Genomic DNA, 24,278 nt, shown 5'->3' on the forward strand with positions numbered 1-24,278 from the left:
GGTTTTGGACCACTTTCCAGAGTCATAAGGTACCAGGACCAGAGGTGTTTGGGATTGTTCTTGCTTGAGCTGCGGAGATATAGAGATAGCCTGCTTAGGCGCACAGAGAGCCAGACTCAGAGGCACATTACAGACTTCTTTAGTCCAGCCATCACTGCGCCACATGGACCACAGCAGGACATGGATACCGCCCACACGAGCGGTACACCGATTGAGCTTGGCTGGTCCAGACGCCCACAACTACGGAGGAGGGCATCCCAGCATAGACGGAGGTTGCAGCGGCGGATTCCGATTATTCTTGCGAGACATGCAAGACACCCAGTCAGGGTGCTGACCACAGGGAATATTGAGGAGATCTGCCAGCATCCGATGCGGCACATATTATGAGATGGAGCCACCTCCATAGTGTACCCCCTGTCCCACATGATATTGTATCCCCTCACTGTACTCCACTCACCTCCCCTCACTATATTCACACCCTATAAGGGTTTCTGTTTTACCTTCCAGTTCCAGATTCATTTTCTAGGTGCCAGTAGTATCATCTTTATTTTTCATTTTTTGGTTTTTTTATCCAGACATTGTATCAGATCCACCATGATGTAATTTTTTGGTCGGAACAAACTGGACGCTCGCTGAAGCTCACGCTCCCCCCCTGCTCGCGCTGCTGCCTGCGCGCCCTCCCCCCCTTCCCGCCCACGCGTCTGCTCCCCCTCCCGCCTGCCCTCACGCAAGCTTCCCCCCCCCTCCTCCGCCTGGCTTTCTTGCGCGCCCCAGCGCACCGGCCCCCTGCTCCTCTCCTTCGCGCCTCCCCTCCCTTCATCAGCGCCCCGCCCCGCCCCGCCCCCCCTCCGCCAGCCGTCGCCCTCTCCCCCCCCCCACCCCCCCCTTTTTTCACGCTGCTCCCCCCCCCCTAGGTTTCTTTTTTTTTTTGTCTTCGCCGCCTTATCCCCCCCTCCCCTTCTTTCTGTTTTTTTGTCCCCTGGGTTTTTTTTTGCCTTCCGCCTTCCCCCTCCGCCCTTCCCTGGGGTTTTTTTTGCCTTCCCCCTTCCCCCTCCGCCCTTTGTGTGCAGCTCGGTTCTTGCAGGACTCTCCGCATTCGCTCCGCCTTCGACATAGCTTCGACTCTGATGGAGACTCCTCCCGCCCCACCTTAGAGGGACTCTCCCGCAGCCCCCTCGCCCGCCCCTGAGGATCCCATCATGCTTTCTCTTTCGCCAGAAGAGGAAGCAAGCCTCACCGCAGAGGTGGAACGCCTCCAGGCACATTCCACCATCTGCCGTATAGTCAGCACTCGCCCCAACAGAGGGGAGATCCGGGATCTTCTCCAAGCCCGCCTTCTTGCAGATGTGGGCAAGATCCTGGACGTTCAGCTACTGGGCCGTGGACACTACCAGATCGAGTTCGAGACAGCCCAGAGCGTGGCCAAGGTCCTTCTTTCTCTCCCCAGGATCATGGATTTCCCAGACCAGAGATGCCTAGGGCTCTTCCTTCTAGAGTTCCACAGACACAAGGAGTCCTTATTGCGGCCTAGAACAGCTGCACCCCCCGAGGACCAGCACAAAGGGCTCTCGCTGACTTCTTCCAGACTAGAGCTTCGAGACCAAATCCACCAACTACAATCGACCTCCAGATTGATGTAGGGCAGCCGAGAGGAGTGACACTACATAGAGCCATTGAGCTATGCAGAGCCCGACGCCCCTAACCCAGTAGCCCTCACCCACACTCACGTCACCACAAGAGAATCAGAGCCATCATTTCCCACCACCACAAGGCTTTCTCCCGCCGGCTCAACTTTACTACATTGGGTACCATGATGCAACACCCTATGGGGGATATTTTAGGGTGATGTGAGAGCTTCACGCTCTTTGTATTGGGATCAGCTTTGGCATTTCAGCTCTTGTTCCTTTCCTTTATTTTCAGTTCCCATGATGATGCGTTCCATGACATGATGTAATCTTTTGGTCTCATAGGTCATTTTGGCCTTCTGTAGACCTTAATGTAACTTTCTTTCTCTTCTCTCTCTCTCTCTCGCCTGCGCGTGTCGCCTGCTCGCGCGCTCTCTCCAGCGCGTGCCTGCGCGCAGCTCTCTCTCCAGCACGCGCACGTCTCCAGCGCGCGCAGCTCTCTCTCCAGCGCGTCGCATGCGCGCACCTTGCCCTCTCTCTCTCCAGCACGTCGCTTGCTAGTCGCGCCCCACTCAGCCCACTCAGCCCGCCCCCTACAACTGCATACCTTGCGCGCCCCCCTGCACCTGTAGCTGAGCATCTTGTAGGTCCCGTTTTCTGAGTCTCCCCCAAAGGGGAGAGGGTACCCTTGAGGGGAGACTCGTTCCACCAACAGCCCTCTCCTTTATCAGCAGCAACACATGGAAAGTAAGAAGTCTTTCGCCTCAGTCACCGCTTCACGATTACCGCCCATTCCTCCACTCGTGAGCAAGCCGACACCATGGGAAGCCTACCTCATGCAAGAACTGAAGAAACTCCAGGGAGAATTAGCAGCACTGAAACACGAGACTATCAAGAAAGATGAACAAATCAACGAACTGAAAGTGCAAGTGCAAGCCATAAAGACGAAGCAAGAGGAAGGACGAGAAGGACCCATACCTACAACATTACAAACAGAAACGACAAACCATGTTTCAAAGGTAAATTCAGTTAACTCACAACATTTTGTTAAAGAAGTCATATCAGCGGTCAAAGAAAAGGAACGAATGGAAAGTAACAAAAAGGTAATCAGAGTCGGTGGTCTTCCTCAAGGCTGGGATAGGGCAGACATAGCTCCAGAGCTTCGAGAAGACTACATATTAGATACAGATGTACTTACAGCACAACTGAGCAAAGTAGTCCCCTTCGTGGACTTAGGAGACCCTATCTCTATTATAGTAAAGGCACAGAGAGGTCATGTTGAGGTATCAGTCTGAGAAACAGAGCCAGTGAGATGCCTCCCAGACCTTCATCACAAATTTCTTTTGGTCATAACCACCCACTATAGTAGCCCGAAAAAAGCAACAACAGGATCACTCAGGTCCAGAGTGGCTTATATGGGCACGTGAGCTTCTGGCCCCATGTACACGGGGTGTCGCTAGTGAGCGTGCACGATCCCTTTTCAAAGCGAGACATCCCAGTTCTCAAAGGCCCCATCCCTGCACCCAGTAGCTGCAGATCCATAATATCCATTAGACTCAAAAGCAACAAGCTGTATCGCTGCTCTGTAGACCATCAAAGAAGTATTTGACATGGTTCCACAAGATAGTATGTAGAAAAGGAGGGATTCCAGACAAACTTAAATTTGCCACTCTAAGCAGCTCAAATGCAAAGTGAAAATGGTAAATCAAGTTTCTAAAATGCTCAGCAAAGAATACAAGGATGCTACTCTATTTGAGCTTTGCATTAAAAGACTTGAAGCCCTCACTCTGGCAAATAAAATGTCTTGAAGAGAGTTGACTACTACCTTTGCAAGCGCAATTGTTCAAGATTGGAGAATCATTTGAAAAAAAAAGGTAAACATTTAAAAACATACCTGTTTGCATTAGAGGTGTGTCGCGAAAGGGTTGTCATGCGCAAAGCTGTAGAAACAATTGTAAGAGACCTTAAGGCACAAAACTCTGCTGATAAAGTCCACATCTGTTTTCAAAATGAAAGTTGTAAGAAAAACGTCTCTTTCTCTCTCTATCTCTCTCTCAACATCATAGCCCTAGCCTTTGTTTTCTTATGTATGATGATGAGATTACATGCACACTATTGTATCACTTTTGGTTTCATAGACCCACTGGGTCTTTTGAAGACATTTAATATAACTTTCTTTCTTTCTCTCTCTCTCTCTCATATTACATATGTATCACACATTACACCCACATTATGGTACTGGTTGGAGCTACACAGATCTGCATTGCATTCTTGTATACCCTACGCATATAGGTTGCAAACTGAGCTCTAGCAGTAGTGCTCCATCCATCACACCCCCCCACTAGCTCAGTACTTTCATACTTTATTTCATGTTCATTTTGTCCTTTTTCTTTTCTGGACATCCAAACGACATTGACAATTGTACATTGATTTGTCTCATAGGCCGAGTTCGGCCTCTAGTAGACGTTAATACAGCTCTCTCTCTCTCTCTCTCTCTCTCTCTCTCTCTCTCTCTCTCTCTCTCATCCCCTCCTGAGAGGGAGGGGATCAGAGAGGGAGAGACACCTACAGAGGCAGATTACAGACTTCTTTCGACCAGAGATTCAGCAGTCAGGCCAGCAGGCATTGCAGCTAGCCCCAGAGTACAGCCGCACCAGAGGTACACTGATTGATCGGGCTATAGAGCTGGGGCGGTCCAGGCGCCCCAAGATGAGAGGCCCATCTCGACACCGGCGGAGACTACAACAGAGGATCATGACCATACTAGCACGGCATGGGAGACGTCCAATCAGAGTACTCACCATGGAGGACATTGAGGATATCCGCCATCGACCGATGAGAGACATCTTCGGATAGTGATGTGTATGATGCTTACCTTTGTTGCTAGAGTTTTCCTCCCAGATGTTATCCATTAGGAGCTCCTAGTACCGTACTTTTCCTCATAGTTGTTTCAGTTTCAGTTAGTTGTTTAGTTGTTTTTAGCTTTCCTTACACAGACATTGTATCAGATCCACCAATTGTTGTAACCTTTTTGGTCTCATAGGTCATTTTGGCCTTCTGAAGACGTTAATATATCATTTCATTTCATTTCATTTCTCTCTCTCTCTCTCTCTTATATGCTGAGCGAGCAAGTTTACGCTCATCAAGGCAGGCAGGCTTCAGGAGAGCTTTCTCTACCACTGACCATGTATTCACTTTGAGATGTATGATTGATCAAGCCAGAGTGAGGAAGGCAAAGCTCTATTGCTGCTTTGTGGATTTCTGCAAGGCATTTGACACAGTACCACGAGAGAGGCTCTTTCAGCGCCTACAGTCTCTTGGCATACCAGCAGATATGACATGGGGAATCTATACATTATACGAGCAAGCTTTTGGGCGAGTCAGATGCCGAGGAGGTATGTCCGAGACTATTGCTAGCACCATTGGTGTGAAGCAAGGATGCCCACTTTCCCCCACGCTATTTGGGTTATACATTGATGAGGTGGCTGACTTCATTACACAGGGAGGCGGAGATGGAGTTGATTTAGCAGGTACCTCAGTACATATTATGCTTTAAGCTAATGATATTGTATTAGTGTTTGAGTCTCCAGGAGGTCTACAGTAGCATCTACATTTCTGCACACAGAGGGGTCTTACTGTGACCCTTGGGAAAACCAAGGTTATGGTCTTTCATACATCGAGACAGGGCAGGAGTGAGCTGACATTCACTCTCGCAGGACGCCAGGTGGAGGTGGTGACATCATACGTGTACCTAGGGGTTACCTTCTCTGCAGCAACCACACGCTTCACCATGGGTTCAGCAGCCAGAGCTAGATTGACACAGGGATATGCAGCATTGGCTATGCTAGAGAGACAGTGCCACTAGGCGCATTTTCAGGAGCCCCGGACGAAGGGGTGGCTATTTGACACATTAGTCACACCGGCACTGATGTATGGAGCAGCGGTATGGGCGCCAGGCCTTGCTACCCATTGGTGGACACAGATAGAGAGACCACAGGCCCTCATGATGGCACGCATGATACGCAGCAAACCGTCAGTACCTCATGGCATTATCCGAGCAGAGTTTGCTACGCCTCCTATGATGGTAGAGGCCATATTCCAGACTATATGCCTGCTAGACACATTCACAGAGATGCCACAGGACAGATTGTCATACAGAGCTTTTGAGGCATCTAGACAGCTGGTTGAGGCAGGAGACACAGGATCATGGTATGCACAGGTCACACATTGGTTCTCACAGCATGGCCTAGACATGGATCATCTACCACCATTCCAGTATGACAGGGATGCACCACATATGTGTCTCTCTCATAGTGAGAGCAACAGAGTATTGAGACAGGACCTATGGCAGCTCTATACACGAGAGACATGGATATCGTCCACCGAAGATGCTATACTACAGAGATCACTTCATGAGTATCACTCATGATGGATTTATAGAGAGGCCTAGATACATGGAGGGCTTTTTACCACACGGCTCCCAAGTGGCTATTGGTCAGCTTAGAGTTTCATCACATTGATTCGAGATCGACTGGCAGAGCAGCACGGATCCCCCGAGAGGAGAGGGTATGCAGATTGTGCAGAGAGGAGGTGGAGAGTGACGAGTATTATGTATGCAGATGCAGAGCATATACAGCCATCAGAAAGAGATATCCCATTTTTTTCAGAGAGCCACATTCCCTACGCCAGATCTTTGAGGGAGCAGACTAGCGCATACTGGGGAGATTCATTCTAGACATACAGCGTCACAGAGAGACATCATTACAGGCTCAGATAGCTCCAGAGGGGGGACGACAACCACAGATTACTACATTTTTTCAAAGATCCACCCCACTCCCAACCCCTACACAGCAGGGAATTACTCTCCAGAGAGCACAGACAATCAGAGCCCGCAGGAAACAAAGGACATCTGGCTTTCAGACACCATGCCTATACCAAAGAGAGATGACAGAGATCAGAGCAGCTCAGTTTCACAGAGAGGGTGCGGAGTTAGTGGCTCGCTTCAGAGCAGACATAGGCATGTTCTTCAGGGAGCTGTGGACACTATACCATTTTATGCCCCCAGTATGGTAGAGGATGGAGCTAGCTAGGTTGCATATCATGATTGTATACTCCATGCATATAGCTTTGCATTCTCCTAGTAGTAGAGCTCCATCCCCTCCCCCACTCATTGTACTTATTGCACACCCAAATTCGGCTTTTTAGTTCAGTACTTTTTCATTTTGTTGGGATGACAGAGGATATCCCACACACGTACACTGATTTGTCTCTTAGGCCGAGTTCGGTCTTTTGGTGGAAGACGTTAATAAAACCTTTCTTTCTTTCTTTTCCCACCCACCCTTCCTCAGGCCCCCAAGGCAGCAACATAACTCTTTCTCTGCTGAATCTCTTCTCTTTTCTCTACATGGCTGGACCCCCCCCCCCCCCCCCCCCCCCCGGCGGGTGCTGCTGCTGTTTCGCGCTGCGTGCAGGTGTCATGGATTAATTTCCAGTCCATTGGCTATGGGAAGTATTGCAAAAGGTCATGGCCAAGACCGGAGTTAAAGAGGCTCGTGAAGGTGGAGGACAAGCTCAGCACAATTATCAAAGAAAACAAGAAGATGGTCGACTCTTCTGTTACCGCAATCATAAACCGCCTCTCCAAACTCGAGAAGGAATTTGACAAAATCCAAGAGCTCGAAGGAGAGAACATCCAAGCAAGAGGCTGAGATTTCAGCCTTAAAGGAGGAACTAGTGGAGGCCAAATTGCATGCTAAAAGTCAAGCGGCTGAAATCTCAGCCCTCAAAAAGGAGTTGGAAGCCACTTCACAAGGCAAGCTTGAGGATGGAAAATTTCAGCCCTCCTTTATTGAAGAGCTGAATACCATCAAGGAACAAATTCATTAGAGAGGAGGAGGAGCAACATAAAGAGAAGACATCTTCATGTAACAGAGACACAAAAGAAGATCGACGAGGCGGAGAAATGGATCGAGGTCGCCAAGAAAGGGAAAGGTAAAGAATCGCCACCCATCCCCACTCCCACCATCACCACCATGACCCTTGAAGAGGAGCAAAGGAGGAAGACCCGAAACCTCAGTGTTTCCCATCAAGATCCTCAGTATTTCATTTCCCAGTCCAATTTCCAATCATTTCTTCCTCGGCGTACCTATGGTATCATTGGCAACTAGAACGCTCACCACCTGCTCACATAGGGGCCTTTTCAATAGTCCCTTGCCCATAGTACCTAGGAATATAATCACATGAAATCTAAATGGACTCTCTGTTGAAGATCAGCTAGATCAAACAACAAGGCCTTACATGTACGAGTGTCCGGTCATAAAGACCGTGATGATGCAGAAGGGGAAACCAAGGAGCTCTTCTCTATGATGGGCATTGAAGCCACGCACACAAAGGCATGGAGAGTGGGAAAGAAGAGAGAAGGTAGTGGCGAATCTTCTAAGGAGAGAGCACTTATCATTCGTTTCCCCTCCATGGAAGCGAAGAAGGACTTCTTGCAGAGACGTCCTACACTCAAGAAGACGGGAATATTTCTTGGAGATGACCTCACACTCTCGCAACTTGCCCACATGAAAGAGGTTATGCCCGAGATAAGGGCAGCCCGAGAGAAAGGTAAAGTGGCCTTCTATAGAGATGGTAGAGTGGTGATTATGGAGAGGCGCTCTTCATGACGGCGCGAGACCTATGGGACTACACTCAAAGTTGATACTTGGAATTGTAATGCATCTCTACGCCTTGATGTAGGGGCTTTTGAGGATAGTTTCACTGGGAGGGACATCATCTTCTACTGTGAGACGCATCAGGCTCCTGTGGACAGTCCATGCCACATGTTAGTGGATACCGATGGGAGATACCTTGTAGACACGAGACTCGTCAGAGCATAGAGGACGGGGCTCAGGAGGAGTGGCCGTATTGTTTAGAGGAGCTGCAGCCACTGATACATATAGTCCGCAGAGATGAGCAGGCTAGGTACATGTGGGTTAGACTGACGACAGAGACAAGCAGGTATCTCTACATTGCTATATGCTATTTTGCTCCTAGTACATCAGTGTATGCATCACCTAGCGGGCAGTCTCCCTTTTCTATTTTGGATGATGACATTTGGGAGTTCTCCAGGGATGGTGACATCAATCTCCTGGGGGACTTCAATGCCAGGACCGCCCATAACCAGACAATATTTTATGAAACCTCAAAGGAGATGTTGAGGGAGCTTGATGTTAGGGATATGGGCCTATCTAGACTCTCACAGGATGAGGAACATATTGTGTATGGGCGGTTTCAGATAGACACGGGGACTGCACATGGATTGGCCATCCTGAATGGCCTACAGAGATTCCCGACAGCATGCGGTTTCACTAGCTTTCCACATCGGCATGGTGCTAGTACAGTGTACTATGTTATGGCTCAGCCCAGTCTCATTCTCTTTTCAGGATTTTATGGTAGGCACTAGGCTGGTTGGAGTAGCAGTGGATCATGCTATCTTGTCCTTCACTCTCACATTTCAGTTCAGCACCGCTCCATTGGGACAGGTCTCCACACACACTCGTTATACCTTTACGAGGGAGACTGACACCGTGTACACGGATGAGATATACAGACGCTTATGAGCCGAGGAGCCGGGACGGCCAATAGATGAGCTCACTCAGATATTGATAGAAACGCTTCATGCTGCAGCATCAGAGGCATATCCCCATAGTCAGCCTACACGGAGACGATCTGGGAACATGCCCCAGAACAGTTGGTTTGATGAGGAGTGCAGAGAGATGAGGATCAGATTACAGAGAGAGGTGCTCATGGGTGTTACCACTCACAGACAATCACGGATTACCTTCCGGCGCCTAGTGCGACGGAAGAAGAGGGCTTATCTTGCTCAGTTAGAGAGGGATTTGTGCCAGTTATTTATGAGTCAGGACTCAAGCGAGGCATGGAGACTATTCCATGAGCATTCACCATCACCAGCCATTACCTCCACAGAGATTTGGGGTGAGTATGCAGCATCCCTGTACATAGCACCAGGACAGCCGCCCCTTTGGTAGTAGAGCACTTTATTTATGCCAGAGATATGCTTGCGGAGCTTATTGCTATGATGTTTAACCGAGCCATGTGTGAGGTTTTCCTGAGACGTGGAATATGTCCACGATTGTGCCTACCTTCAAGTCAGGGGATCCCATGCTTCCTGGGAATTATCGTACCATCATGATTGGTCACACATTGGCTAGATTATATGCATCTATTCTTGAGCAGGAGTTGAGTAGATCGGCAGAGAGAGAGGGCATACGTGCATCAAGGCAGGCAGGGTTCAGGAGAGGTTTCTCCACTCTTGACCATATCTTGACACTCACAGCTATTATTGAGGAGGGCAGATTATATGGTAGGAGGATTTATTGTTGCTTTGTGGATTTCCGCAAAGCTTTTGACACAGTACCAAGAGCCAGACTGATGCGCAGACTACAGGAGATGGGAGTGCCCACAGAGCTGATTTGGGGAATCATGGCTTTATACAGGACAGTTGTGGGGCAGGTACGTACTACTCAGGGTATATCTGAGATGGTTCACTCCACTATTGGGGTGAAACAGGGCTGCCCCCTTTCTCCCACCTTATTTGGGATGTATGTGGATGAGGTCTCGGACTAAGTAGAGCAAGAGGGTGACAGAGGAGCACAGCTAGCAGGGACATGGATTCCGCTGTTATTGTATGCTGATGATATTGTGCTGATCTCAGATTCTCCAGAGGGGATGCAGCGTCATTTGGATGCATTGCATACGTTTGCAAAGGATAGTGGATTGTCTGTTAACCTTGGTAAAACCAAGGTGATGGTGTTTAACACCACAGCACAATGGTTTAGGAAGTCAATACCCACCTTTATATATGGTAGGAGACAGTGGAGTATACAAATGCATATACTTACCTTGGTGTGGTTTTTAGTGGCCCACTATTTTCCTTGAGGAGAGCAGCGGAGACCAGATTGACCAGAGCTTCTGCAGCATTGGGGAGACTGCGATATGGGGATCCTCGGTGGATCACCACAGCCGAGCTCGTAGCACTGATGGATGGAGATGTACGGCTAGAGATTGAGACTGGCAGATTCAGAGGAGTACCAGTTCAGGCCAGGATTTGTCAGTTGTGCCAGATGGAGCCAGAGACAGAGTTACATTACATACGTCACTGTCCAGTATATTATGAGATACAAGGCCATTTTCACTGCATGTTCAGAGAGGGTTTCAGACCACTTTCCAGAGTCATGAGATACCAGGATTAGAGATGCCTCGGATTATACTTGCTGGAGCTACGTAGACATAGAGAGGGTCTCTTGAGAGGGAGGGGATCAGAGAGGGAGAGACACCTACAGAGGCAGATTACAGACTTCTTTTGACCAGAGATTGAGCAGTCAGGCCAGCAGGCATTGCAGCTAGCCCCAGAGTATAGCCGCACCAGAGGTACACTCATTGATCGGGCTATAGAGCTGGGGCGGTCCAGGTGCCCCAAGATGAGAGGCCCATCTCGACACCGGCGGAGACTACAACAGAGGATCAGGACCATCCTAGCACGGCATGGGAGACGTCCAGTCAGAGTACTCACCATGGAGGACACTGAGGATATCCGCCATCGACCGATGAGAGACATCTTTGGATAGTGATGTATATGATGCTTACCTTTGTTGCTGGAGTTTTCCTTCCCAGATGTTATCCATTAGGAGCTCCTAGTACCTTACTTTTCCTCATAGTTATTGTTTCAGTTTCAGTTAGATGTTTAGTTGTTTTAGCTTTTCTTACATAGACATTGTATCAGATCCACCAATTGTTGTAACCTTTTTGGTCTCATAGGTCATTTTGGCCTTTTGAGGACGTTAATATATCATTTCATTTCTCTCTCTCTCTCTCCTTCGCTCTTCGCTCTCCCCTCCCGCTGCCTGCCTGCGCCCCCCCCCCCCCTCCCGCTGCGCCCACCCCTCCCGCTGCCCCCCTTCGCTCTTCGCTCTTCGCTCTCCCCTCCCGCTGCCTGCCTACGCCCCCCATCTCTCTCTCTCTCTCTCTCTCTCTCTCTCTCTCTCTCTCTCTCTCTCTCTCTCTCTCTCTCTCTCTCTCTCTCGCTGTTCCTTCGCTCCGCCTCCCCTTTTCGCCCCTGCCCGCCTGTTCGCTCGCATCTCTCTCTCTCGTTGTTCCTCCGCTCCGCCTCCCCTTTTCGCCCCTGCCCGCCTGTTCGCTCGCATCTCTCTCTCTTGCTGTTCCTCTGCTCCGCCTCCCCTTTTCGCCCCTGCCCGCCTGTTTGCTCGCATCTCTCTCTCTCTCTCTCTCGCTGTTCCACTGCCTCCCTTTTCCCACCTCCCTTTTCCCACCAAACCTTGCTTAGGCCCCCAAGGCAGCAACATAACTCTCTCTCTGCTGAATCTCTTATCTCTTCTCTCTTCTCTCTTTCCCCTACATGGCTTGAACCCCCCCCCCCCTCTCTCTCCCTGCTGTGCTGCTGCTGCTGCTGTTTCGCGCTTGTGTCATGGATTAATTTCCAATCCATTGGCTGTGGGAAGTTTTGCAAAAAGTCATGGCCAAGACCGGGTTTAAAGAGGAGCTCGTGAAAGTGGAGGACAAGCTCGGCACAATTATCAAAGAAAACAAGAAGATGGTCGACTCTTCCATTACCGCAATCATAAACCGCCTCTCCAAACTCGAGAAGGGATTTGACAAAATCCAAGAGCTCGAGTTGAGAGCATCCAAGCAAGAGGCTGAGGTTTCAGCCTTAAAGGAGGAACTAGTGGAGGCCAAACTGCATGCTAAAAGTCAAGCAGCTGAAATCTCAGCCCTCAAAAAGGAGTTGAAAGCCACTTCAAAAAGCAAGCTTGAGGATGGAGAATTTCAGCCCTCCTTTATTGAAGAGCTGAATACCATGAAGGAACAAATGAGGATCATTCGAGAGGAGGAGGAGCAACATAAAGAGAAGACATCTTCATGGGTGGAGGTGATCACAAAGACACAAAAGAAGATGGACGAGGCCGAGAAATGGATCGAGGTCGCCAACAAAGGGAAAGGTAAAGAACCGCCACCCATCCCCACTCCAACCAAATCAACATGACCCTTGAAGAGGAGCAAAGGAGGAGGACCCGAGCCTTACATGTACGAGTGTCCGGTCTAAAAGACCGTGATGATGCGGAAGGGGAAACCAAGGAGCTCTTCTCTATGATGGGCATTGAAGCCACGCACACAAAGGCATGGAGAGTGGGAAAGAAGAGAGAAGGTAGTGGCGAATCTTCTAAGGAGAGAGCACTTATCATTCGTTTCCCCTCCATGGAAGCGAAGAAGGACTTCTTGAAGAGACGTCCTACGCTCAAGAAGACGGGAATATTTCTTGGAGATTACCTCACACTCTCGCAACTTGCCCACATGAAAGAAGTTATGCCCGAGATAAGGGCAGCCCGAGAGAAAGGGAAAGTGACGGCGCGAGACCTATGGGACTACACTCAAAGTTGCTACTTGGAATTGTAATGGATCTCTACGCCTTGATGTAGGGGCTTTTGAGGATAGTTTCACTGGGAGGGACATCATCTTCTACTGTGAGACGCATCAGGCTCCTGGACAGTCCATGCCACATGTTAGTGGATACCGATGGGAGACAGCTTGTAGACAGGAGACTCGTTCAGAGCATAGACGACGGGGCTCAGGAGGAGTGGCACTATTGTTTAGAGAGGAGCTACAGCCACTGATACATATAGTCCGCAGAGATGAGCAGGCTAGGTACATGTGGGTTAGACTGAGGGCAGAGACGGGCAGATATCTCTACATTGCTATATGCTATTTTGCTCCTAGTACATCAGTGTATGCATCACCTAGCGGGCAGTCTGGATGATGACATTTGGGAGTTCTCCAGGGATGGTGACATCATTCTCTTGGGGGACTTCAATGCCAGGACCGCCCATAACCAGACAGTATTTTATGATACCTCCGAGGAGATGTTGAGGGAGCTTGATGTTAGGGATATGGGCCTATCTAGATTCTCCCAGGATGAGGAACATACAGTGTATGAGCGGTATTTGATAGACATGGGGACTGCACATGGATTGGCCATCCTGAATGGCCTACAGAGATTCCCGACATCGGGCGGTTTCACTAGCTTTCCACATCGGCATGGTGCTAGTACAGTGGACTATGTTATGGCTCAGCCCAGTCTCATTCCCTCTTTTCAGGATTTTATGGTAGGCACTAGGCCGGTTGGAGTAGCAGTGGATCATGCTATCTTGTCCTTCACTCTCACATTTCAGTTCAGCACCGCTCCATTGGGACAGGTCTCCACACACACTCGTTATACCTTTACGAGGGAGACTGACACCGTGTACACAGATGAGATATACAGACGCTTATGTGCCGAGGAGCCGGGGCGGCCATTAGATGAGCTCACTCAGACATTGATAGAGACGCTTCATGCTGCAGCATCAGAGGCATATCCCCATAGTCAGCCTACACAGAGACGATCTGGTATCATGCCCCAGTACAGTTGGTATGATGAGGAGTGCAGAGAGATGAGGATCAGATTACAGAGAGAGGTGCTCATGGGTGTTACCACTCACAGACAGTCACAGATTACCTTCCGGCACCTAGTGCGACGGAAGAAGAGGGCTTATCTTGCTCAGTTAGAGAGGGATTTGTACCAGTTATTTATGAGTCAGGACTCAAGCGAGGCATGGAGACTATTCCATGAGCATTCACCATCACCAGCCATTACCTCCACAGAGATTTGGGGTGAGTATGCAGCATCCCTGTACACAGCACCAAGACAGCCGCCCCTGCCAGACCCATCGGAGCCATGCCCAGAGACATGTGCTTTCTTTACTGCTGAGATGGTAAGGAAAGCTATTGACAGGATGAGGACTGGGAGAGCATATGATCATGATGGTTTGGTAGCAGAGCAGTTTATTCATGCCAGAGACATGCTTGCAGAGCTTATTGCTATGATGTTTAACCGAGCCATGTGTGAGGGTTCTCCTAAGACTTGGAATATGTCCACGATTGTGCCTATCTTCAAGTCAGGGGATCCCATGCTTCCTGGGAATTATCGTACCATCATGATTGGTCACACATTGGCTAGATTATATGCATCTATTCTTAAGCAGGAGTTGAGTAGATGGGCAGAGAGAGAGGGCATACGTGCATCAGGGCAGGTAGGGTTCAGGAGAGGTTTCTCCACTCTTGACCATATCTTGACACTCAGCTATTATTCAGGAGGGCAGATTATCTGGCAAGAGGATTTATTGTTGCTTTGTGGATTTCCGCAAAGCTTTTGACACGGTACCGAGAGCCAGACTGATGCGCAGACTACAGGAGATGGGAGTGCCCACATAGCTGATTTGGGGAATCATGGCTTTATACAGGACAGTTGTGGGGCAAGTACGTACTACTCAAGGTATATCTGAGATGGTTCACTCCACTATTGGGGTGAAACAGGGCTGCCCCCTTTCTCCCACCTTATTTGGGATGTATGTGGATGACGTTTCGGACTATGTAGAGCGGGAGGGTGACAGAGGAGCACAGCTAGCAAGGACATGGATTCCGCTGTTATTGTATGCTGATGATATTGTGCTGATCTCAGATTCTCCAGAGGGGATGCAGCGTCATTTGGATGCATTGCACACGTTTGCAGAGAACAGTAGATTGTCTGTTAACCTTGGTAAAACCAAGGTGATGGTGTTTAACACCACAGCACAGTGGGTTAGGAGGTCAATACCCACCTTTACATATGGTCAGGAGACAGTGGAGTATACAGATGCATATACTTACCTTGGTGTGGTTTTTAGTGGCCCACTATTTTCCTTGAGGAGAGCAACGGAGACCAGATTGACCAGAGCTTCTGCAGCATTGGGGAGACTAGAGAGGATGTGTTCGCATGTTCAGTTTCAGGAACCTCGAACAAAGCTCTGGCTCTTTGACACTTTGGTCACTTCAGCCATGCTGTATGGAGTGGAGATATGGGGACCCTCAGTGGATCACCACAGCCGAGCTGGTAGCACTGATGGATGGAGACGTATGGAGAGGTCCTTGGTTTCTATGATTTCCCGGATGATTAAGGCCAAGGCCTCCGTACCACATGATATTATCCGTGCAGAGATGGCTGCCCCCCCATTGGTAGTAGAGGCACTCACTCGATCAGTCTCCTTTATACATAGCACTTGGGCTCTCCCTAGAGACAGATATGCTCGCTTAGCCCTGGAGTCTTCACGACAGTTGGCATCACAGGGAGACGGATCATGTTGGTATGCACAGATGACAGCTTGGTTCCAACTGCATGGCCTTAGTATGGACAGGCTACCTCCATTTCAGTACTCCCTGGATGCACCCTCCCTCTCTCTCACACGGGCAGAGATTACCAGACTTATCAAGCAGGACTTGACTCAGCTAGACACTAGGAGGACATGGATACAACTGACACACGAGCTTGGTACGAAGATGGCTTTCTATAGAGATCATCTTCTCCAGCTCACGGAGGATGGGTTTGTGATTAGACCCAGCTACATGGATACTCATCTTTCTCATGGGGTACGGTGTGCTATTGGTCAGATGCGCACATCCTCACACCAGCTAGAGATTGAGACTGGCAGATTCAGAGGAGTACCAACTGAGCCCAGGATTTGTCAGATGTGTCAGATGGAGCCAAAGACAGAGTTACATTACATATGTCACTGTCCAGTATATTATGAGATACGAGGCCGTTTTCATTGCCTGTTCAGAGAGGGCTTTGGACCACTTTCTAGAGTCATGAGATACCAGGATCAGAGATGCCTCGGATTGTACTTGCTGGAGCTGCGTAGACATAGAGGGGGTCTCCTGAGAGGGAGGGGATCAGAGAGGGAGAGACACCTACAGAGGCAGATTACAGACTTCTTTCGACCAGAGATTCAGCAGTCAGGCCAGCAGGCATTGCAGCTAGCCCCAGAGTACAGCCGCACCAGAGGTACACTGATTGATCGGGCTATAGAGCTGGGGCGGTCCAGGCGCCCCAAGATGAGAGGCCCATCTCGACACCGGCGGAGACTACAACAGAGGATCAAGACCATACTAGCACGGCATGGGAGACGTCCAGTCAGAGTACTCACCATGGAGGACATTGAGGATATCCGCCATCGACCAATGAGAGACATCTTTGGATAGTGATGTGTATGATGCTTACCTTTGTTGCTGAAGTTTTCCTCCGAGATGTTATCCATTAGGAGCTCCTAGTGCCGTACTTTTCCTCATAGTTGTTTCAGTTTCAGTTAGTTGTTTAGTTGTTTTTAGCTTTCCTTACACAGACATTGTATCAGATCCACCAATTGTTGTAACCTTTTTGGTCTCATAGGTCATTTTGGCCTTCTGAAGACGTTAATATATCATTTCATTTCTCTCTCTCTCTCTCTCTCTTCTCTCTCTCTCTCTCTCTCTCTCTCTCTCTCTCTCTCTCTTCACAACAGAGATGGTGAGGAGGACCATCAACAGATTGCATACAGGGAGGGCACAGGATCATGAGGGCATTGTAGCCGAGCATTTCATACATGCTAGAGATATGATTGCAGATGAAACCGGCCTCTGATAGAAAACCAGAGTGCGGTAAGAGCTAACACCCGTCCACTTGTAGTCTAGATGATAAACAAAACACAAATTGGAGCTAGAGTGCCCAAATCTGAAAACACAACGACACCTGTTGGCCCCAAAGCTTGGCGCCCCTTGCGGTATTTCTTTATTCCATTAAAATAATATGTATGGCTAAGTACAACACAAAAACCAGCCAAGAGTTTACACCTGTAGTCCAATCTGACTACCCACAAATCCTTCTCAGCACAGAGGATCTATGCACACAGATCTGTGTCTTCAAACAACACACTGTGCCTCCCTCTGATCAGCCAAGTTCACAAAGCAGGCCAGCCATGGGCATACATCTGGCATAACTCATAAGCATGATACATCTTCTCAGCTCAACATACATATGCTGTTCAATCCCTGTCTTAATCTCTTGTCAATCTGCCATACTCCTCCTCTCACAAGGAGCCAGATAAAACATACCTCTAGCAGACATCAAGCAACAGAAAGAGAGATAGATGAACAGAGTCAAGGCTTACCAAGTTCAGCTCGTGAAACAACACTGGAGGAAGCAACAGCACTAATCTGTGCCTACAGGCACTTGAACCCACAATCCTGCTTCACACGTGTGCTTGCACTTGCCTGTATCTTCCTCCTGATGCTCACTCCTATGCTGTCCTTGAAAGTACAGATCTGAAAATCAGCACTGTACTTGATTGTACCGCCTCGGGATGCGTGCCAGGCGTTGTACTTGCATAAACAACCTGCTGTCCACTTCTGTACCTGCCTGAATCAGCCTGCACAGGTCTGTCCAGCACCCAGTAAAGCGCCGCCTGCACCTGTATGAGCTGTATCTGACTGCCCGTACACTGTACGGCAGTCGTACAGTAAGGTATGGGCTGGAAAACTGACTGTCCAGCCTGTATAGGGCTTCTGCGCAGCCACCAGCAGCTGCTCTGTGCGCCGCCAGCAACAGAGGAGAAAGAGAGAGAGAAAGAGAGAGTCCAGTACTGGCCGTACAGTGCTGTACGGCTGGTTCTCTCAGAAAAACAGCAACAAAGCTGATCTTCAGCAGCCGCCTCCTCCTCCTTGAGCTCTTCCACGATAGGATACAAGCGCATGAGGGCTTTCTCCACTTTTGCTACACGACTCCCCAAAAAGGGAGGAGAGAGAGTGAAGAGAGAGAAAACTCCTTTCCAAGTTAATCCCTAGGGCCCCAACTTAATAAGTTCCTAGGGCCACTAAGGCCTAGGGGCAAAACTTCAATAAACATTAAAAGTTAATGTTTTAATGTTCCCCCTTCACACCTAGGGATGTCCACACATCTTAAACACTGTCCGGGCACCCCCCATGTGAATCATAAAATATTCTGACCCTGCAACCACCATGCCCACACTTGTCCTGCTCCATTTTCACAGGGCCATGACATACCCCCCTCTTGAAAGATGGCAAGCGTCCTCGATTGCATTCTGGTGATGCACCAAAATATCCAAAGTGAACCATACAATATGGCAAGATCAGCGTCCCAATCTCTCTGAGCCATACACATGTATCATCATTCACTGCAAACCATTGGCATAGTAATAGTCCAAGTTGTATACCACTGTGAACCATACATATCCACAAAAATCTCCATGTGACTAGTACACATATATCATAGAAGTCCCATAAACAGATGTACTGTCAGCCTCAGTACCTTCGGATGAGATAAAATCTGCACCAAGCAACCTCTAGATGTCATCTGAGCCTGTCTGTAGCAAGGGAGTGGAGGTGCTACCCCCCTCTTGAGCATCAGGTAATGCTCCAGACCCATGCTCTGCTGAACCTGAATGAGCCACAATAAGAGTCGGCTCTAACTCAAAGGCATCGAGATAAAGCTGCAAAACCTGAGGTGAATCTGTTAAGTCACCTTCCTCCATCCACTTCGCATCCATCGGTGAATAGTTCTTGAACTTCACAAGATAGCGACGGGAAACTTTACCTCGTACCTTCCTTTCTTTATGTGCCAGTATCTGCTCTGGAATCAGAACCTCATCAAGTTCCTCAACTTCCGGCTGAGCCTCATCTGATACATCCTCAGGCACATCCCCACGGAAAGGTCTAAGAAGACTCACGTGAAAAGCATTGTGAATCCTCCAGTGATCTGGTAACTTCAATCGATAGGTTACCTCACCAATCTTTTCCAAAATCTGAAAAGGCCCATAATATCGCATACTCAACTTAGGGAATAAGCGCTCTTTACCCTTCATCGTCTTGAGTCTAGCCTTTTCAAAGCGCAAAAGAACCCAATCACCCAATGCAAACTGCAAATCACGTCTGTGACGGTCTGCGGCTTTCTTTTGCTTCTGTTGAGTTTTCTGGAGGGCCAACTTAACTCTCCGATAAGCTTCATCTAAGCTCTCCACATACTGATCAGCCTCAAAGATCTTATCCTTGGTATGCAAAATGGGTGGAACCTTCTTCCCTCCTTCTACAATCTCAAAAGGCGCCTTGCCTGTCGGGCTATGTACAGTGTTGTTATATGCAAACTCCACCAAAGGAAGAAACTTTTCCCATTGTTGCTTGTGCTCTGACACATAACATTTGAGAAGATCCAACACTGTAGAGTTAGCCTCCTCTGACTGACCATCTGTCTGTGGATGAAATGACGATGAAAACTTGAGAGTTGTACCCATGTTGTCAAACAACCCTCTCCAAAACAAACTCGTCATCCGTGGATCACGGTCACTAATGATAGACGTAGGCAAGCCATGATACTTGAAGATGTTCGCCATGAACAACTTCACCATATGATCCACTTTAATTGTCTTCCGCACGGGAATGAAATGAGCCTGCTTACTGAACCTGCATATGATAGTCCAGATGCCATCATTTCCCGTTTGTGTCCGTGGAAGATCAAATACAAAATCCATGGCAATGCTCTCCCAAGGTCTATCCGGAATAGGTAAAGGCTGTAATAACCCTGGTGTCTTCTGACGGTCAAACTTTACCTTCTGACATACGATGCATTGCCTCACAAAGGCATCAACATCTCTTCTCAAGGTTGGCCAATAAAAGAAAGTCTCCACTGCTTTGACCGTGGCGTCAATACCTCTATGACCTGCATACGGTGGAGCATGACTTTCAATCATAACCTTGAGTCGCAATGGCCTGGTAACACACAGTCTGCCATGCATCAATAAAAACCTATCTCTGAGAGTGTAATGCTCATGCCGCTGACCCTCAGACATCTGATCATACAACTTTTCAAAGTCCTCATCATGGGCATACTGGTCTTTCATTTCATCAAGCTCATGATGATAAGCAAGTGAAACTGCAGAGACCTGTGGCTTGCGTGACAAAGCATCTGCCACTACATTCTTTTTGCCTTCCACATGTACAATCTGGAAGTGAAACATTGACAAAAAGTTTGCCCAACGCATATGCTTCTCTGAAAGCTTAGTCTGCGTGAGAAAATAACGCAAGGTCTGATGATCTGTCTATACAGTGAAATCAGCCCCAAGCAAGTAGTGTTTCCATGTAGAAAGAGCGTGAATTACAGCCAACATCTCTTTCTCATACACCTGCAAATGCTTCTCGGCATCTTGCAAAACTCTACTCTCATAGGCTATCACATGTCCCTCTTGCATGAGAACTGCACCAATGCTACTTCCACATGCATCACACTGGACAACAAAAGCCTTTCGGAGGTCCGGTAACACCAATACTGGGTCCGAAGTAAGCTTTTCTTTGAGCTTTTTGAATGCTGTAATTTCCCGATCAGCCCATCTAAACGGAGTTGCTTTCTTCGTCAAAGCATGAAGAGGCGAAGCAATTTCAGCAAAGTGCCGTATGTAACGCCTGTAATAGGAACACAATCCTAGAAAGCTGCGTACATCATGCACGGTCCTCAAAGCTGGCCAATTAAGTATTGCTTCTACCTTTGCTGGATCCATACGGACTCCATGACCAGACACAATATGCCCCAAGAAATGTATATCCTGCAAGAAAAACTCACTCTTCTTGCCATTAACCACCAATCTATGGTTTCTGAGTTCTGCAAACACAATAGCCAAATGCCTTCTATGCTCTTCCTCAGTTTGTGAATGCACAATCATATCATCAAAGAATGTGCCCACAAACTCTCTATGAGGCCTGAAAATCCTGTCCATCATTCTGTTAAATGTGGCAGGCGCATTTGTCAAACCAAAGGGCATAACCAAGAACTCATACAACCCAAACGTGGTTCGGAATGCTGTCTTATGCACATCCTCGGGTCTAATGCGTATCTGATGATATCCGCTTTTCAAGTCAATACGACTAAAAACTGTGGAGCCCTGTAAGCGGTCCAAGATGTCATCGATCCTCGGTATGGGGAATCGATTCTTGATGGTATTCTTATTCAGCGCCCTGTAATCTATACACATGCGCCAAGAACCATCCTTCTTCTGCACTAAGAGCACAGGTGAGCAAAAGGGTGATGAGCTAGGCTGAATCAACCCCTTATTCAATAGCTCCTGCACCTGACTCATAATCTCTTCCTGTTGGGCTGCACTAACACGATACGGCGGTCTATTCGGTGGAGTACTACCAGGAATCAGATCTATGGCATGATCTTCTGGCCTCTCAGGAGGTAATTCTCCTGGCAATGACTCGGAAAAACAGTCTTGAAACCCACTTAAGAAATCAGCCCTGTCTTTATCTAACATTGACAAATTAGACTTAGACTCATCATCCTGTGCATCCTTTACATAAATCAAGTACGCGGAAAGATGCTTTTTCATTACTGATGAAATCGCCGAAGCGGATACAATAGGAACAGATTCCCCTTTGAGTTTTACATCCAAAACATGCTCTTTTCCTCTATGAGTCAGAGTAATTTTCCTGTTGTAAGTATCCACCACCGCATGTACCCTGTGGCACCATGGCATCCCCAACAAAACATCACAGCCATCCAAAGGCATGATGAAAAACTCCTCACTGTCCACATAACCCTGCAAATGAAGCCGAAGCTTCCCAATGATAGGAGTAACGGGTTCTGCATACCCTGGACAAGCCATATTTGCCTCATGTAACGGCCCCATCTCCTCTGCGCGAATCCCCAATCGGCCAGCCAAATCTGGTGAAATGAAGTTGGCTCTAGCACCTGTGTCAAAGAAGATCAAAGCATTCTGATCTCTCACTTTGCTCCATGCCCTGCACAACTCTGTAGCTTCACCACTTAGCTGCTCACCCACAAGATCAGGAACTAAGCCTGCAGAAGGCTTTGGTTTCTTTGGCTTGGGCTCTCCTTTATTGTCAGGATCCTTTTTGGACGTTCTTTTGGGGCAATTGAATGACATATGCCCCTCTTCAGTACAGTAAAAACACTTTTGAGCATCTCTCAAAGCCTGTCTTTCCTCAGAAGTCCTTTTGGGCATTGGCAACTTCTTATACTTTGTCTCTGAAGACCCTTTAGCATCACGAGAAGCATGCCCAAATTTTTCAGCTTTCTTGCCCAACTTCTTACTGCCTTTAAATCCAGATGAACCACCTGTGAGTAACGCATTAGCTGTCATAGCATTTTCAATCATCTGTGACATGTTCGTTACTCTTGTCTTTATACAGTAATCTCGTACCTCCTTGGGCAGCCCACAACAATACTTCTCAACCTGCTCAGATAATGGCACGGCACGATAAGAAGTCACTGGGAGTAGAGCTTCCCAAAACTTCTTGTTATAATCCTCCAAACTATCACACTTTGAAGCATCCAGCTTGTGCCATGCGGTCATAACATCCACCTCAAATGTAGATGTGAGCCATACGGAAGAGAAAACCTGTTTAAATTGAACCCATGTGGTGGGTGCTATGCCCTGCAAAAGAAGAGTAGACCACCACTGCAAAGCATTGCCCTTGAGAAAAGTGGCAACTTTCCTCACCTTAGAGGACTCTGTGTAATTCCCACCAGAAAAAGCAGCATCAAACTGCTGTAAAAAGGTAAGTGCCTTCAATTTATCCTTGGCCCCACTGAAAGTGTCAAACTTCACTGCAGCTCCCCCTTCCTTGTAATCCTTCGCCTTTCCCATAGGCGTCAGATTATCATATGGAAGTGGTTTCGTGAGATTGCTGCCCCCAACATTCGTACCCATCATTGGGTCAACATTTCCCATTCCAACACCAGGCATACCATACATCCCAGCCATGTTTCCATACATTCCATGCTGCATACCTGGCTGCATGCCACCAAACATATTGCCTTGCATCCCAGGTTGCATGCTTCCAAACACATTTCCTTGCATACCGGACTGCATACCACCATACATATTCCCTTGCATGCCAGGCTGAAAATTGGCTCCAAAAGGCCCATACATACCCATGCCTCCCTGAGGATAACCCCCAGTCATGGATTGAAACACTGAGCCACCACCAAAGTACCCTGGATGCATGTTCTGCTGAGGAATAGGTGGCTGTCCATAGAAGGAACTCTGTGGGTTAGCACCAAAAGCATGCTGCATGTTCGGAAACTGGGCAGGAGATGGATCCTGTGGAGTGGTACCACTATGACCATGAGAAAGATTCTTCGAACGAACCTTCTTCTTCTTTTTCTGGGGCTCTGTGCGGGGCTCTGTGCGAGATCTCATAAATTCAGCAAATCTCTCGCTCTGTGTGAGCTGCATAAAAGTATCCATAACACCAGCCAAGCGATCTTTGAACCGAGCATCATCATCCTCTTTACTATGCACATCTTCTGGCTGTGTTACATCCTCATAAGGCTCAACATCTGCAGCCGGTTCTCCTGCAAAAATATCCTCAGATACATCTCTCTCAGGAGAAGTCTCTTGCTCTTCTTCTTCATGATAGAAGTACTCATCTTCTGTATCAGACATGATTGCTGAATTTTCAGCGATGGCTTTCTTCAAAGCAACCACGAGCTCACCCCCTTCAGAAAGTTGATGATTGGTCCCGGCGACGGAACCTTGAAACCGGCCTCTGATAGAAAACCAGAGTGCGGTAAGAGCTAACACCCGTCCACTTGTAGTCTAGATGATAAACAAAACACAGATTGGAGCTAGAGTGCCCAAATCTGAAAACACAACGACACCTGTTGGCCCCAAAGCTTGGCGCCCCTTGCGGTATTTCTTTATTCCATTAAAATAATAT

General features: G+C 48.2%; 1 protein-coding gene across 4 annotated transcripts in view; it reads right to left on the reverse strand.

Moving 5' to 3' along the window:
* The window catches only part of LOC147630874 (Transducin/WD40 repeat-like superfamily protein), an 85,684-nt gene that overhangs the window by 31,819 nt on the left and 29,587 nt on the right, over nucleotides 1-24,278 (reverse strand). For all 4 annotated transcript variants that reach the window (XM_086809255.1, XM_086809254.1, XM_086809257.1 and 1 more), the window contains exon 3: nucleotides 3,520-3,623. In XM_086809255.1, coding sequence (XP_086665381.1) covers nucleotides 3,520-3,623 — 104 coding nt within the window. The remainder of the gene's footprint in view (nucleotides 1-3,519; nucleotides 3,624-24,278) is intronic.

Source organism: Cibotium barometz, chromosome 15, assembly GCF_041138505.1.
Source record: "Cibotium barometz isolate CiBa-2024 chromosome 15, ASM4113850v1, whole genome shotgun sequence".
Taxonomy (NCBI): Eukaryota; Viridiplantae; Streptophyta; class Polypodiopsida; order Cyatheales; family Cibotiaceae; genus Cibotium; species Cibotium barometz.